Source organism: Tupaia chinensis, unplaced genomic scaffold (assembly GCF_000334495.1).
Source record: "Tupaia chinensis unplaced genomic scaffold, TupChi_1.0 Scaffold000465_1, whole genome shotgun sequence".
Classification (NCBI taxonomy): domain Eukaryota; kingdom Metazoa; phylum Chordata; class Mammalia; order Scandentia; family Tupaiidae; genus Tupaia; species Tupaia belangeri.
In genome coordinates, this window is record NW_006159974.1 from 2,142,467 (window position 1) to 2,158,939 (window position 16,473).

Sequence of the window (16,473 nt, forward strand, 5' to 3'; positions counted from 1 at the left end):
GTCCCATGTAGCCTACCCCCTCCGCCCCCTCACCCCCACCCCCCTCCCTGTGGCCACTCACCCTGGAAGTTAAAGCCCAGTTCCACAGCCTCGCTCACGACGGTGGCCTCCCCATTAAAGCACAGGAAAAGGTCTACCGAGGGTGAATAGAAAGAACAGCATAAAAAAATAAGTTAAGACATTTGCGGGACACAGAAATGGTTTATTACCTGTTGATGATGATGTGTATAGTATTCTCAAAAAAAAGAAAAAGAAAGAAAGAAAAAGAAATGATCGCCTCTGTCTCCCTGGGTATAGCCAGGCCCCCCATTCTTCTATGCTCTGCCCTCTGAACTGGGCCAACACTCACTGCTTGGCCAATCCTGGCCGAGACATGCATTTGGGTCTATGAACAGGCTTGGATGGAGACGTTAGAGTGGGTGATAACCTCACCCTGGGCTTAGAGGGGCTACTGGGGGCAGCACGGGCTCGTGAGGAAGCAACCTTGACCTGGGATCCAAGAGTGAGGTCTTGGGCGTTCCAGAAGAAAGGAGAAACAGCAGAGGAGGAGGGCAAGGCCTCCTTTGTCATCAGCATGGAGGGGCTAGGTGGACCCACCTTTGCACATGGTGATATTCTCAACATGCTTTTTGGTTTCATTCATAATCTTGGCCTTGACAATCTTAGTGAGGTTTGCAAACAGTTCCTGATATTCTGGAGTGTAGTCTGCCTCCAGGAGGATGTTGTGTTCCACCACGATGCTGCCATTGCTGGAAGCAAGAAGTCATTTTGTCCGTTATCCCATGCCACCCTTCCCCCACCCAGCAAGTGAGGCCCAAGCAGCAAGAAGGGTAATAAGGGACAAAGTAGCCATGTGACCCAGAGGTGGGAAGAAGAGATTCTTCCCCCCCAGCAGCTAACAACCTACAAGGAGGCAGTGGAGGGAAACAATTTAGATCCCAAAATAGCACAAAAGATCACAATGCATGCCCATGGCTGAGATTCAGCTCTTTAAAAACAGAAGCTCTTAGACGAGGATGTGGGAAATTGGAACCCTTGTGCACTTTTTGAGGGGGACCATGTACAATAGTGCAGCCAGTTTGGAAAACAGTATGGTGGCTCCTAAAAAAATTAAACAGGGAATCAGATGGTGGCACGGCAGTAAAACTCCGGGCTCTGAGAGGTTGACTCATGTGAGTTCCCAGGATCCAGGGCTGGATAAAGCTGAGGGTGGATCCTGGCACCAAGACCCTGTGGGGGGTGCTGTCTCTCTCTCTCTCTCTCTGTCCCTCTTGCTCATGGCAAAAATAAATAAACTTTTTTTACCTTATAAAAAAATTTGGGAGGGACCAGCAGTTAGCATAATGGATATGTTGCTGAACTCCCATGTAGTCGACTGCGGTTTGAGTCCCAGACCTGGTGGCTTAAACTCATGCCGGGCGCGCGTGCGTGCGTGCCCAAGATCCCAAGAGGAGAATGGAGAAGGGACTGCAGCGTGACCATCTCCCCTGGGGGGTGATTTCTCGCTTTCTGTCTCTCTGCCTCTCTCTGTCTTTCCGGCAAGCGCACGTGCCCTATAGCAAAAACCTCTCCAAAAAAATTTTTTTTAATTTTTACATTTAATCACTGCATGTATTTACAGCATACAAAATAAAATTTCCCAGCATGAATATATTTGCATATTAGCCCACTCAAAGACATTCCCATATACATTATCATCAACATATAATTTTTCATTTTTGTGTCTGTTAAATTTTTTTTTTGAAAAAAAGAAATAGAAAATTATCATATGATTGAGCAATGTCATTTTTGGTTATACACTCAAAAAAAATTGAAAGCAAAGTTTCAAAGAAGTATCTGTTCTCTATGTTCACAACAGCATTATTCACAATAGCCAAAAAGTGCAAGCAACCCAAGTGTCTGTCAACAAACGGATCAACAAGATGTGCTCTATCCATACAGTGAAATATTATTCAGCCTTAGAAAGGAAATAAATTAAATTTTTAAGAGGGAAGTAAATTCAGACATGCTATACCATTGAGGACATTCTGCTAAGTAAAATAAGGCAGACATGAAACCACCTTTCCACTTCAGTGAAGTACCTAGAGGAGTCCAATTCGTAAAGACAGAAAATAGAATGGTGGTTGTCAGAGCTGAGGGAAGGGGCAAATGGCTGTTAGTGTTTAATAGATATAAAATTTCAGTTTGGGAAAGTGAAGAGTTCTAGAGATGGATGGTGGTAATGGCTACGCAACCATGAATGTACTTAATTTTTTATTGTGGATAATACACAGAACATAAAATGTACCATTCAGGGGACCAGTAGGTGGCTAATGGTTATGTTGCTGGACTCCCACGTAGTCAGCCATGGTTCGAGTCCCAGACCCAGCATCTTAAATCTCACATTGGGCACATGTGCATACATGTGTGGCGTGGCCATTCCCAAGGAGGTGATTTCTCCGTTTCTGTTTCTCCATCTCTCTGGTGAGTACACATGCCCTACAGAAAAACCTCTCTAAAAAAAATGTACCATTTAAATCAATCTAAAGTGGACAGTCCAGTGGCATTATTTTAATTAAAAAAAAAAAATAGAGGCTCTCAGATTATATTTTAAAAGCCAAGACCAGAGCAGCAGATGGCATAGTGATTATGTCACTGGACTTCCACGTGGTCAACCGCAGTTCAAGTCTCAGACCCGGTGACTTGAAAATCATGCTGGGTGCATGTGCATGTGTGCCCAAGATCCTGGGAAGACAATGAAGGAGAAAGGATTACTGTGAGGCCATCCCCCCTGGGGGATGATTTCTCACTTTCCCTCTCACTGTCTTTGTCTTTCTCTTTCCAGAACACACAGGCCCTAAGGCAAAAACTTCTTTAAAAAAATGTTTTTTTTGAAGTGAGACTCAGTTGTGGTGGCGCAAGTAGTAGGACACTGTGTTGTGATGTCGGAATCACATGGAAACCCTGGTTTGGTTCCCAGACCAACCTAAACACCCCAGGTGCATCAGCAGGGTGTATCTGTGATCCTAGCTAGCTATTGACTGAGATGGGAAGGTTGTGACACGTGAAAACCCTTTTTAAAAATGCCTGTCTCGCTTCTTCCCTTTCTCTCCCTCCTCTGTCTCTTTCATTAAATTAAAAATAAAAACCAAATAGGAGAGTTTTTTTTTTTTTTAAAGTTTGTTTGTTTTCCTATAGAACACGTGCACTCACTGAAGAGAAAGACAAAGATAGAAAGAGAGAAAGTAAGAAATCTCCCCCTGGGAGGGACAGCCACACTGCAATTCCTTTTCCTCCATTTTCCTCTCAGGATTTTGGGCATGTGTGGGTACACACCCAGTGTCATTTTCAAGCCACCAGGTCCAGGACTCTAATCACGATTGGCCATGTGTCAGTCCAGTGTCTTAACCACCACGCCAAATGCTGGCCCATGGGAGAGCATTTTTAAATGAAGAAACAGGGCCAATCCTGTGGCCTAGTGATTAAGGGAGTTAGACCCCACATAGTCACCCACGCAGTTTGAGTCTCAGCTCTGAGAGCTTGAAAATCACACTGGGTGCTAGCATGTGGTGCCCCTAAATCCCAATAGGATGGAGAAATGAAGGAGAAGGGATGGCGGTGTGACCATGCCCCATTGAAGTTCCCCCCCCTCTCTCTCTTTCTCCTTCTCTCTCTCCCTGGCCAGCGTGTATACCTTCTGACAATAAAATAAGAAGAAAGGAAGAAAAGGAGGAGGAGGAGGGAGAAGGAGAAGGGAACATGAGGTACATTTGAAAAGTAGGATTCCAACCCAGAAACCTCTTGTTAGATGTCTAGCGAAGCTGCTAAGGAGAAAGATCTTGAGTCTACGTCAGTCACCTGTTAGACTCATCGCATCAGAGTCTGCAGCATTACTAGGGAGGACTTGCACCAACCACACATGCATATGTGGGGCAGGGTGGGGCAGGGGATGGTGAGCTATGGAACCTTTCTCATGGGCCTCTTGGGGCCTTGACAGTGTGGATCTCCCTCCTTCCTGCAACCTTCCATTTCCTGGCTCCCTTCCCACCCTGTCTGCCTCGTTCTGTTCTCCTCTCAGAGCCCCACCTATCCCTGAAATGCTGGGGTTTTCCAGCTTCTGTCCTAGGACACTTTTACTCCTGTGCTGTGAACACCCCCTGGGCCCTTGCATCCCTTCCCAGGGCTTCCAGCAATGTCCATCCAGGGATACTGAGGCCCCTGTTTCCTCTGAGACTCTTCAGAGCACACTCTCCATGCCTGCTGCTCCGTAACTCCTCAACCACTCCATGCGCTGAATCCCAGGCACGCAAAGCCTATCATGGCCCCCACCAAGCTCATCATCTTCTCTCCACATCCTACTCCTGTGTACTGAGAGTCTTGTGTGCCAGGGAAGATACATCGTTCAGGTCTTCTCTGAAATTCCTGTAAATCACTTTCACTATCACCAGGGGCACCCAGCACTCCCAGCAGCCCAGAAATCTACCATCATCCCTCACTCCTCGCTCTCTCTCCCCCGCCTCTCCCCACACAAATCCCCTTAATCTGCTGGTTTTGCCTCCCAAAGACCTTTCACACTGGACCTCTCTGGTCCAGGTCACCATCATTTCCAGAGCAGATCCATGCCCTTAGTGCAGACTGAGCTGTCTGCATTGCGAGTCAGTACAATCCCTTGTGGACCAAAACTCCTGATGCCCAAAGTCTCACTCACCACAAGCCATCTTTCCAACCTCCTCTTCACCACCACCCCTGTGCCACACAAGCCGGCTGTTCTATGCAATTTTGCACATCTTTAATGTCCTGAAATCTGCCCTCCTCCCTCTCATCTCTGGGCTTCTCCCTATCTATTCCTTCTTTCTGGCTCATTCCTCCTCTTCCTTCAGGCTTCAACTTAGTCGTCCCTTCTTCAGGAAGAATTCCCTTCTCACCAAGCTTGCCTTCAGACTTCTCCCATTGCACCTTGTGCGCCCCTTACCATAACTCTAACCGGACTGCACAACCTTTTTATTGTTGTTGTTATAGGCATGAGCACTCACTAGAGAGAGAGAGACAGACAGAAAGTGAAAAACCACCCCCCACCCCACCATGGGTATGACCATGCCACAATCCCTTCTCCATTCTCCTGTCGAGATTTTGGGCATGGACACACACATGCCCAGCCTGAGTTTCAAACTGCCAGGTCCAGGACTCAAACCACAGTCAGCCATGTTGGAGTTCAGTACCCGTAACTCCTCAACCACTCCATGCGCTGAATCCCAGGCACGCAAAGCCTATCATGGCCCCCACCAAGCTCATCATCTTCTCTCCACATCCTACTCCTGTGTACTGAGAGTCTTGTGTGCCAGGGAAGATACATCGTTCAGGTCTTCTCTGAAATTCCTGTAAATCACTTTCACTATCACCAGGGGCACCCAGCACTCCCAGCAGCCCAGAAATCTACCATCATCCCTCACTCCTCGCTCTCTCTCCCCCGCCTCTCCCCACACAAATCCCCTTAATCTGCTGGTTTTGCCTCCCAAAGACCTTTCACACTGGACCTCTCTGGTCCAGGTCACCATCATTTCCAGAGCAGATCCATGCCCTTAGTGCAGACTGAGCTGTCTGCATTGCGAGTCAGTACAATCCCTTGTGGACCAAAACTCCTGATGCCCAAAGTCTCACTCACCACAAGCCATCTTTCCAACCTCCTCTTCACCACCACCCCTGTGCCACACAAGCCGGCTGTTCTATGCAATTTTGCACATCTTTAATGTCCTGAAATCTGCCCTCCTCCCTCTCATCTCTGGGCTTCTCCCTATCTATTCCTTCTTTCTGGCTCATTCCTCCTCTTCCTTCAGGCTTCAACTTAGTCGTCCCTTCTTCAGGAAGAATTCCCTTCTCACCAAGCTTGCCTTCAGACTTCTCCCATTGCACCTTGTGCGCCCCTTACCATAACTCTAACCGGACTGCACAACCTTTTTATTGTTGTTGTTATAGGCACGAGCACTCACTAGAGAGAGAGAGACAGACAGAAAGTGAAAAACCACCCCCCACCCCACCATGGGTATGACCATGCCACAATCCCTTCTCCATTCTCCTGTCGAGATTTTGGGCATGGACACACACATGCCCAGCCTGAGTTTCAAACTGCCAGGTCCAGGACTCAAACCACAGTCAGCCATGTTGGAGTTCAGTACCTTAACCACTATGCCACCTGCTGACCCCTGCACAACCATTTTTCAATCTGTGCTCTTCCACTCTGAGCTCCAGGAAGACAGACCGCTGTGACCCGAGCCCCTACCACCACAGGACTGGCTTGTAACGAACATTTGTTGAGTGAAAAAACAATGAATAAAGGATGTATTCAAGTATTGCCTAGGACCTGGGGATTCCTCTGGCCCAGACAAGTACTGATACTCTAGCTATTCATGATAGGAGAAGGCAGGAGAGCAGGGATAGAGAGAAGGCTCCCCCAAGTCTAAAAACCTGCCCCCACCCATACTCACAGCAGCCTCGTAATGTTCATGCCTCTATACTCAGGAAGGTCATTGTAAATTTCACTCATCTGAAAAGAAATGAGACAGTTGAGCCCATACAGGGTTGGAGGGTTCAGAGGTCCCCCTTCCCATTATGGGGCACCCCAGACTTCCTTCTGTGAAGCCCATATATGAGCCTGCAAGAAAGGGGAAGGAAAGACATAGGCTCTTCCTGCTAGAATGTGGGAGACATGGGGCTCAAGGATGGAAACTCTCAGAGGACCTTCTCAAGACTTGGGGAAATTGAGGGATCCTATGAGCTGAGGGATTCAGATCAGTAAGTTCAGACAAACGTCTTCACACCTTCACAGTCAGCTCCACGCTGGGGAGCCTGGGTGCCCCTGCTCTTACCTGTGTCTTGAATTGTGTACTGAGAGTCTTGTATGCCAGGGAAGATACGTTGTTCAGGTCTTCTGTGAAATCCCTGTAAATCACTTTCACTGTCACACCTAAAGTGGCATTGATTTTTTCTGGGATTTCTGTGGGAACAAACCACACCATGCATGAGAAAATAATCTCCCTATAATATCGCTCAGGATCAGTTCGTTGTCTGCCTGTTGATCTCACAGAAGTGAAGAAGGTAGGGGACCAGCAGTTAGCATAATGGCTATGTCACTGGACCCCCATATAGTCAACTACGGTTCGAGTCCCAGACCTGGTGGCTTAAACTCACGCCAGGCGCGCGTGCATGCATGCCCAAGATCCAGAGAGGAGAATGGAGGAGAAGGGATTGCACCGTGGCCATCCACCCTGGGGGGTGATTTCTCACTTTCTGTCTCTCTGTCTCTCTCTGTCTTTCTGGCAAGCGCACACACCCTATAGCAAAAACCTCTCAAAAAAAAAAAAAAAGAACTGGTGACCAGATCAAGACCCAAAAAGAACCAGGCAGAAGGCCCTGGCAAGGGTTGGGGTAGAAACCTCTGATGAGAGGAGTAGGAAGCTGCCTAAGAGGGACCTGAAGAGGAAACAGAGGTCCTTGTTCTACCCGAAGTGTGACCTGGGAAAAAATCACATAATCTCCTCATCTCCACTGCAGTGGGTAAGGAGAGAACAGTTGATCCTTCCAAAACTGCCATTTTATTTTAAGTGGTCAAAGGGCCTGTCTTGGAAGACCTGCAGATCTCAGAATAGGTCTTTACCTATGGGGAAGGCATCCAGGGGAGACAGGCACAGGTAACCAAAGAAGCCTTGAGGACAGACGCACTCTTCTCCATTCCATATTCTCCCATTCTGGCATTGCTCTGCAGGACAGAATTTACAGCAGTCACCATGGAAGCCCAGGGAACAGAAACACTGGCTTCTGTATCATTATTCAGGCATTGCACTGGGGGTTGAAACCAGATGATCGCGCAGCAACTGAGATCCTTGGCTGCCACCTCCACTCCCAGGAGATAGTGGGGAAAGAAGAAGGAACTATATGGGGGTAAGGAAATAAGAGATAAGAGGACAATAAAATAAAATGATTTAAAAGACCTACAAATCAGCAGATGACAAAAATCTATCAGCATGTATGACGACATGCATCAGTGACAAGGGATAGGAAGGATGAAGCAAGACCACAAAAGAGATCAAAGCTGATTAGGTCAAAGCTGAGGGAAAATAGATAAGACAGGCCCAAAGAGTGACATACTAAAAGACTTACCTGGTGTTCTGACTGGAGAGTTATTCATCACCGTAGTTGTATTGGTGCTGGTGAATGGGGAACGATGAGCTGAAGTGGTAATGAACCCAGGGATTGAAGAACGGGTAGGGGCAGTTGAAAAGGAGGAGAGAGGAAAAGTGGAAGTAGTAATAGCTGAAGAAGATTCAGATTCTGGCGTGGAAGAGAAGTCAGGGATGGCTGAAGCTGAAGAAGCAGCTGCTAGAACTGTGGTTTGTGAGCTATTGGATGGCACAGTTTTGTGTGGGAGACCTGTGCTGCTCTGAAAGATGGTAGATCCTTCACTGAGGGTGATGGCTGTTGTTCCAGACATAGCTTTAGTTGTAGAGAAAGAAGTGAGAGTTGATAGAGATGTAGAACTAGAGTTGTCTAAGGTAGAGGGGATAAAAGTTGAAACTGTTGTTTTGGAATAATCACTGCTGGGGACCAAGAGGGAGGAATTCTCACCCAAGGTAGTCAATATTTGGCCAGAGGTGGCTAGAGGTGAAGAGGAATGAATGGGACTTGATGAGGATAATAAACTCAAATTTACTGTGGTATCAGGGGCATCAGATGAATCAGTTGTGTTAGATAAATGAATAGTAGTGGTAAAGACACTAGACTCCTCAGGTATGGTAACAAGAGTAGTTGAAGACAATAGGCCAGAAATAGAAGAAGATGAAATATCTCCAATTGGAGTCTTATAAGAAGTAGCAATAGGAACTGATGTTCTGAAACTATCAGATACGGTGGTATATATAGTTGTTTCTTCTCTATAATTTGTGCTTGCTTGACTAGATACCAAGGTAAAAGAGGATAATTCATGAGGCCTTGAAGTGGACACAGGATGTTCATGGACAGTGGTAAAGGGGATATCTGAAACAATGGGGCGAGACGTAGCAGATGTGGTAGTTGAAAACTGGCCAGGACTTGAAGGGGAGGTCAAGCTTCCATTATCCTCAGTAGAAGGGGTTACAGAGGAAATGGTTGGTGTGAAATAAAAAGAAGTTGCTGTGAAGAGAGTGGTGCTGCTAGGTGGTTCATCAAAAGCAGATGTAGATACATGATTCTCACTATCAGTAGTATGAGAAGTGTCTGTTGAAGGTGTAATGTTTGGTGATTCAGAGAGGGCTGGAGACACTGTGGATTCCATAGTAAAGGACCCAGTCATTAATCCGTCACTACCAGAAGTGGGTAAGAATCCATCTGGACTCAATGTGGACAGATGAGTACCACTAACAGTGCTGGAGGACGTAACATCTAAATCAGTGGAGTCAGTTGAAGTAAAAATGGTTGTGGCCAGAGAGCCAGGGCTTCTAGATGAGGTCATACTTCCATCATACCCAAAAGAAGAGGTGGTTACAGAGGAAATGGTTGGTGTGAAAAAACTTGAGGTCGTTAATACAGTGGTCTCCTTTATATGTGTAGTACTTGAGTTCTGCAGCATCTGAGTACTGGTAAATGGTTTACTAGAACCAGTCGGAGAGAAAAGATTCTCACTGTCAGTAGTATAAGTGTCTGGTGAAAGTGTAGACTCTGATGATAAGGAGAAGGCTGGGGACACAGTGGATTTCACAGTTAAAGTCTCAATTGATGTTCCATCACTACCAGAAGTGGTTAAGGATCCATCAGAACTCAATGTGGATGGAGAATTTCCACTGACAGGGGGAGAGAAGGTGGTATCTGACTCACTTGGGTGAGATGAAGCAGACATGGTTGTGGACAGATGTCTAGAGCTTGAAGGAGAAGACATAGTTCCATCATCCCTAGAAGAAGATGAGATTACAGTGGAAGTAGCTGGTGTGAAAAAACCATAAGTTGTTCTGAAAACAGTGGTCTCCACTGCACTTGGTGTACTTATATTCTCTGGCATCTGGGTGCTGGTAGATGCACTAGATGGTAGATTCTCACTGTCCATAGTATGAAAAGTGTGCGGTGAAGGAGTAGTATTTGATGATTCAGAGAGGGCTGTGGACCCTGTGGATTCCACAGCAAAAGACCCAGTTGATGTCTCACCACTACCAGAAGTGGTTAAGGATGCATCAGGACTCAATGAGGACAGAAAACTTCTACTGACAGTGGTGGAGGAGGTTACGACTGAATCAGTACGGTGAGATGAACCAGATATGGTTGTAGACAGCTGCCCAGGACTTGAAGGGAAAGTGACACTTCCACCATCCCCAGGAGACGAGGAGGTTTCAAAGGAAATGGTTGGTGTGAAAACACTAGAAGTCATTGAGATGATAGTTGTCTCTTCTGTTTGTGTTGCACTTGTATTCTGCGACATCTGAGTGATGGTAAATGGCTCATGAGAACCGGCTGGGGATGAAAGATTCTCTCTGTCAGTAGTATGAGAAGTGTGAGGTGAAGGCGTAGAGTGTGATGATTCAGAAACATCGGTGAACATTGTGGATTTCACAGCAGAGGTCTCAGCTGATGTTCCATTCCTACCAGAAGTGGTTAGGGTTCCCTCAGGACTCAGTGGAGTCCAAGAACCTCCACTGACAGTGGTAGAGGAGGTGATATCTAAGCTAGTGGGGAGAGATGAGGCAGATATGGTTGTAGACAGATGGCCAGGGTTTGAAGAGGAGGTTGTACTTCCCTTATTCCCAGAAGAGGAGGTTTCAGAGGAAATGACTGGTGGGAAAAAATCAGAAGCTGTTGCAAAGAAAGTGGTCTTCACTGCACTTGATGTGCTTATATTCTCTAGCATCTGGGTGCTGGTAGATGGTTCATCAGAAGCAGATGGGGATAAATGATTCTCATTGTCAATAGTGAAAGAAGTGTCTTGTGAGAATGTAATGTTTGCTGATTCAGAGATGGCTGTAGATACTGTGGATTCCACAGTAAAGGACCCAGTTGATGTTCTATCACTACCAGAAGTGGTTAAGGATCCATCAGGACTCAATGTGGGTGGAGGACTTCCACTGACAGTGGTAGAGGAGGTGGCATCTGACTTAGTGTGGTGAGATGAAGCAGATATGGTTGTAGATAGACGGCCAGGGTTTGAAGGGGAGGTAGTACTTCCCTCATTCCCAGAAGAGGAGGTTATAGAGGAAGTGGTTGGTGGGAAAAAAACAGAAGCTGTTCTGAAGACAGTGGTCTCTTCTGTTTGTGTTGTGCTTGCGTTTCCAGGCACCTGTGTGTTGGTGGATGGTTCACCAGAAACAGGCGATGATGGAAGATTCTTGCTGTCAGTAGTATGAGAAGTGTGCGGTGAAGGAGTAGTATTTGATGATTCAGAGAGGGCTGTGGACACTGTGGATTCCACAGTAAAAGACCCCGTTGACATTTCACCACTACCAGAAGTGGTTAAGGATGCATCAGCACTCAATGAGGACAGAAAACTTCTACTGGCAGTAGTGGAGGAGATTACCTCTGAATCAGTAGAGTGAGATGGACCAGATATGGTTGTAGACAACTGTCCAGGGCTTGAAGAGAAAGTGGTAATTCCACCATCCCAAGGAGAAGTGGAGGTTACAGAGGAAATGGTTGGAGTGAAAAAGACAGAAGTTGTGAATGGAGTAGTATCTCCCGTAAGTGTTGAACGTGTGTTCTCTGGCACCTGAGTGCTAGCAAATGGTTCTCCATAACCAGATGGTGATGAAATACTCTCACTGTCACTAGTTTGTGAAGTGTCTGCTGAAAGTGTAGACTCAGGTAAGGAGGAGAGGGCTACAGATACAGTAGGTTGCACAGTAGAGGACCCAGTTGATGTTCCATCACTTCCAGAAGTGGGGAAGGACCCATCAGGACTCAGTGTAGACAGAGAACTTCCACTGACAGTGATGAAGGAAATGGCAGATGATACAGTGGGGTGAGATGAAGTGGATATGGTTGTGGACCAATGGTCAGGACTTGAAGGAGAGGAAATAGTTCTATCATCCACAGAAGATGAAATTACAGAAGAGGCTGTTGTGAAAAAATCAGAAGTTGTGAAGACAGTGGTCTCCACTGCACTTGGTGTGCTTATATTCTCTGGCATCTGGGTACTGGTAGATGCCTCACCAGAGGCAGATGCGGATGAACGATTCTCACTGTCAGTAGTATGAAAAGTGTCTGGTGAGAATGCAATGTTTGATGATTCAGAGAGGGCTGTGGACACAGTGGATTCCACAGTAACGGACCCAGTTGATGTTCCTTCACTACCAGAAGTGAGTGAATATCCATCAGTACTCCATATGGACAGAGGACTTCCATTAGCAGTGCTGGAGGAGGTGACATCTGAATCGGTGGTGTGAGACGAAGCCAATGTGGTTGTAAACAGAGAGCTAGGACTTCCTGATGAGGTTGTATTTTCGTCATCTTTAGAAGAGGAAGTTACAGAGGAAATGGTTGATGTGTAAAAACTAGAAGTCATTGTGAAGGCAGTGGTCTCTTCTGTACGTGTTGTACTTATGTTGTGCGGCATCTGAGTGTTGGTAAATGGTTCATGAGAATTCGTTAGGGATGAAAGAGTCTCACTGTCAGTAATATGAGAAGTGTCTGATGAAGGTGTAGACTTTGATGATAAGGAGAGGGCTGCGTACACTGTGGATTTCACAGTAAAAGGCTCCACCGATGTTTCATGGCTACGAGAAGTGGTTAAGGATCCATCAGGACCCAGTGTGGATGGAGAATTTCCACTGACAGTGGTAGAGGAGATGACATCTGAATTAGTAGTTTGTGGTGAGGCAGATATGGTTGTAGACAGATGGCCAGGACTTGAAGGGGAGATCATACTTTCATCAATTCCAGAAGAAGGGGAGGTTACAGAGGAAATCGTTGGTGTGAAAAACCCAGAAGCTGTTGTGAAAAGAGTGGTCTCCACTGTATGTGTTATACTTGTGTTCACTGGCATCTGGGTGCTGGTGGATGGTTCTCCAGGAGCAAGTGAGGATGAAATATTCTCACTGTTAGTAGTATGAGAAGTGTCTGGTGAAACTGTAATATTTAATGATTCAGAGAGGCCTGTGGACACTGTGGATTCCAAAGTAAAGGACCTAGTAGATGTTCCATCACTACCAGAAGTGGGTAAGGATCCATCAGAACTCAATGTGTACATCCAACTTCCATTAATAATGGTAGAAGAGGTGGCATCTGAATCAGTGGAGTGAGATGGAGCAGACATGGTTGTTGACAAATGGCCAGGTCTTGAAGAGGGGGACATACTTCCATCATCCCCAGAGGAAGACGAGGTTAGAGAAGATATGGTTGGTTTGAAATAAACTAAAGTTGATGTGAGGACAGTGGTCTCTTCTCTAAGTGTTGTACTTCTGTTTTCCGAGCCATGGGTGCTGGTAAGTGGTTCTCCAGAACCAGGTGGGGATGAAAGATCTTCAGAGTTGGTAGTATGTGGAGTGCCTGGTGAAGACAAAGAATTTAGTGATTCAGGGAAGGCTGTGGACTTCATGTTAACGGATACAGCCAATGTTCCATCACTACCAGAAGTGGGTAAGCCTCCCTCAGGACTTAGTGTGTACAGAGGATTTCCATTAACAGTATTGGAGGAGGTGACACCTGATCCATTGGATTGTTGTATGACAGATATTGTAGACAGATGGCCAGGGCTTTCTGGAAAGTGCGTACTTCCCTCACTCTCAGTAGATGAGGCTACAGAGGAAAATTTTGGTGTGAAAAACCCAGAAGCTGTTGTAAAGAGAGTGGTCTCTTCTCTATGTGTTGTGCTTGTTTTCTCAGATTTGTGAGTGCTAATGGATGGTTCACCAGAACCAGGCCTTGTCTCGCTGTCAGTAGTATGAGAAGTGTGCGGTGAAGGAGTAGTATTTGATGATTCAGAGAGGGCTGTGGACCCTGTGGATTCCACAGCAAAAGACCCAGTTGATGTCTCACCACTACCAGAAGTGGTTAAGGATGCATCAGGACTCAATGAGGACAGAAAACTTCTACTGACAGTGGTGGAGGAGGTTATGACTGAATCAGTACGGTGAGATGAACCAGATATGGTTGTAGACAGCTGCCCAGGACTTGAAGGGAAAGTGACACTTCCACCATCCCCAGGAGACGAGGAGGTTTCAAAGGAAATGGTTGGTGTGAAAACACTAGAAGTCATTGAGATGATAGTTGTCTCTTCTGTTTGTGTTGCACTTGTATTCTGCGACATCTGAGTGATGGTAAATGGCTCATGAGAACCAACTGGGGATGAAAGATTCTCTCTGTCAGTAGTATGAGAAGTGTGAGGTGAAGGGGTAGAGTGTGATGATTCAGAAACATTGGTGAATATTGTGGATTTCACAGCAGAGGTCTCAGCTGATGTTCCATCCCTACCAGAAGTGGTTAGGCTTCCCTCAGGATTCAATGTGAACCAAGGACTTCCACTGACAGTGGTAGAGGAGGTGACATCTGAGCTTCTGGAGGGAGATGAGGCAGATACAGTTGTAGACAGGTAGTCAGAGCTTAAAGGGGAGGTTGTACTTCCCTCATTCCCAGAAGAGGAGGTTTCAGAGGAAATGCTTGGTGTGGAAAAAACAGAGGCTGTTGTAAAGAGAGCGGTCTCTTCTGTATGACTTGTGCTTGTGTTCTCAGGTGTCTGAGTGCTGGTGGATGGTTCACCAAAACCAGGTGATGATGGAAGATGCTTGCTCTCAGTAGTATGAGAAATTTGTGGTGAGGCTGTAGTATTTGATGATTCAGAGAGGGCTGTGTACACTGTGGATTTCTCAGTAAAAGTCTCAGCCGATGTTTCATTGCTACGAGAAGTAGCTAAAGATTCATCAGAACTCAATGTGGGTGGAGGACTTCCACTGATAGGGGTAGAGGAGGTGACATCTGACTTAGTTGGGTGAGATAAAACAGATATGGTTGTGGGCAGATGGCCAGGGCTTGAAGGAGAGGACATAGTTCCATCATCCCCAGAAGAAGATGAGATAACAGTAGAAGTGGCTGTTGTGAAAAAAACAGACGTTGTTCTGAAGACAGTAGTCTCCACTGCACTTGGTGTACTTATATCCTCTGGCATCTGGGTGTTGGTAGATGGTTCATCAGAAGCAGATGGGGATAAATGATTCTCACTGTCAGTAGTGAAAGAAGTGTCTTGTGAGAATGTAATGTTTGCTGATTCAGAGATGGTTGTGGACACTGTGGATTCCACAGTAAAGGACCCAGTTGATGGTCTATCACTACCAGAAGTGGTTAAGGATCCATCAGGACTCAATGTGGGTGGAGGACTTCCACTGACAGTGGTAGAGGAGGTGGCATCTGACTTAGTGTGGTGAGATGAAGCAGATATGGTTGTAGATAGATGGCCAGGGCTTGAAGGGGAGGCCATACTTCCCTCACTCCCAGAAGAGGAGGTTACAGAGGAAGTGGCTGGTGGGGAATAATTAGAAGCTGTTGTGAAGATAACTGTCTCTTCTCTATTACTTGTACTTGTGTTCTCAGGTACCCGAGTGTTGGTGAATTGTTCACCAGAACCAGGCAATGATGGAAGATTCTTGTTGTCAGTAGTATGAGAAGCATGCGGTGAAGGAGTAGTATTTGATGATTCAGAGAGAGCTGTGGACACTGTGGATTCCACAGTAAAGTGCTCAGTCCTTCCATCACTACCAGAAGTGGTTAAAGATCCTTTAGGATTCCACATGGGCAGGGGATTTCTAGCGACACCAATGGAGAGGAAAGCATTTGCACCTGTGGGGTGAGAACAAGCAGTTATGATTCTGGGACCTCTGGCTAGGACTTTGTGGGGAGTGGGGGAGGCATTCCCATCATTTCTAGTTAAGAAGATTGTAGAGTCAGCAGTTGGTGTGCATAAACAAGAAGTTTTAAAGGAGAGGTCTCTTGTAATGTCATGCCTCTGTCATGAACACAGAGATCCTGTAGATATTACAGATTTCCAATGGAGACGTGATACTTTGTCTCTTCTGCTGGATGCAACAGTTTGCCTAGTTAGGAAGGTACAGTAGGTAATTTCCTGTGATTTGACTGTGATTTAGGACTTCAATTGTCAGTAGTGTAACTAAGTTTTGACAAATCTTAATGGTGGTGTAGAATATTATTACACACCTGTGAGCAGTAAGGCCTGCATATTCTTCTCAAGGCTCACTTGGACATTATCATTTAGGCGAGGGTGCTCTGGCCTACATGTGGGCTGACAGTTGTACTCACACAAATGTCCCCATGTACACTCCTTTTGTCTTTGACGTTCTGGGCTATCAGACTCCACACTCACAGCATCTGGCTTATGCTTCATCTGACAATTCTCTCTTTCACGTTCTTTATACTGAGTCTCCTCCCCACCTCTAATCCGGCATCTGTCACCGACCCAGAGGACCAGGTGAGCTAACATGGTCACCCATGACCATGGATGATTCTCTCTCCTTTCTCTCCATGTGCATTTACATACAG

The 16,473-nt window shown here is 46.3% G+C and overlaps 2 protein-coding genes across 2 annotated transcripts in view; both read right to left on the reverse strand.

Moving 5' to 3' along the window:
• The window catches only part of MUC12 (mucin 12, cell surface associated), a 14,241-nt gene extending 7,249 nt beyond the window's left edge, over nt 1-6,992 (reverse strand). Inside the window, exons 1-4 of the mRNA XM_027774637.1 lie at nt 6,843-6,992; nt 6,462-6,520; nt 598-749; nt 62-133 (exon numbers count right to left, since the gene is read on the reverse strand). Of these exons, the coding sequence (XP_027630438.1) occupies nt 62-133; nt 598-749; nt 6,462-6,520; nt 6,843-6,992 (433 nt within the window). The remainder of the gene's footprint in view (nt 1-61; nt 134-597; nt 750-6,461; nt 6,521-6,842) is intronic.
• A 5,064-nt stretch (nt 6,993-12,056) lies between these two features.
• Nucleotides 12,057-16,185, reverse strand: LOC114009110 (mucin-3A-like). The gene is made up of 4 exons (XM_027774638.1): nt 16,172-16,185; nt 14,398-14,582; nt 12,307-12,660; nt 12,057-12,133 (listed from the first exon to the last, which is right to left on the reverse strand). Exons 1-4 carry the CDS (start codon nt 16,183-16,185, stop codon nt 12,057-12,059), a joined length of 630 nt encoding a protein of 209 aa, XP_027630439.1.
• Nucleotides 16,186-16,473: the final 288 nt, after the last annotated feature.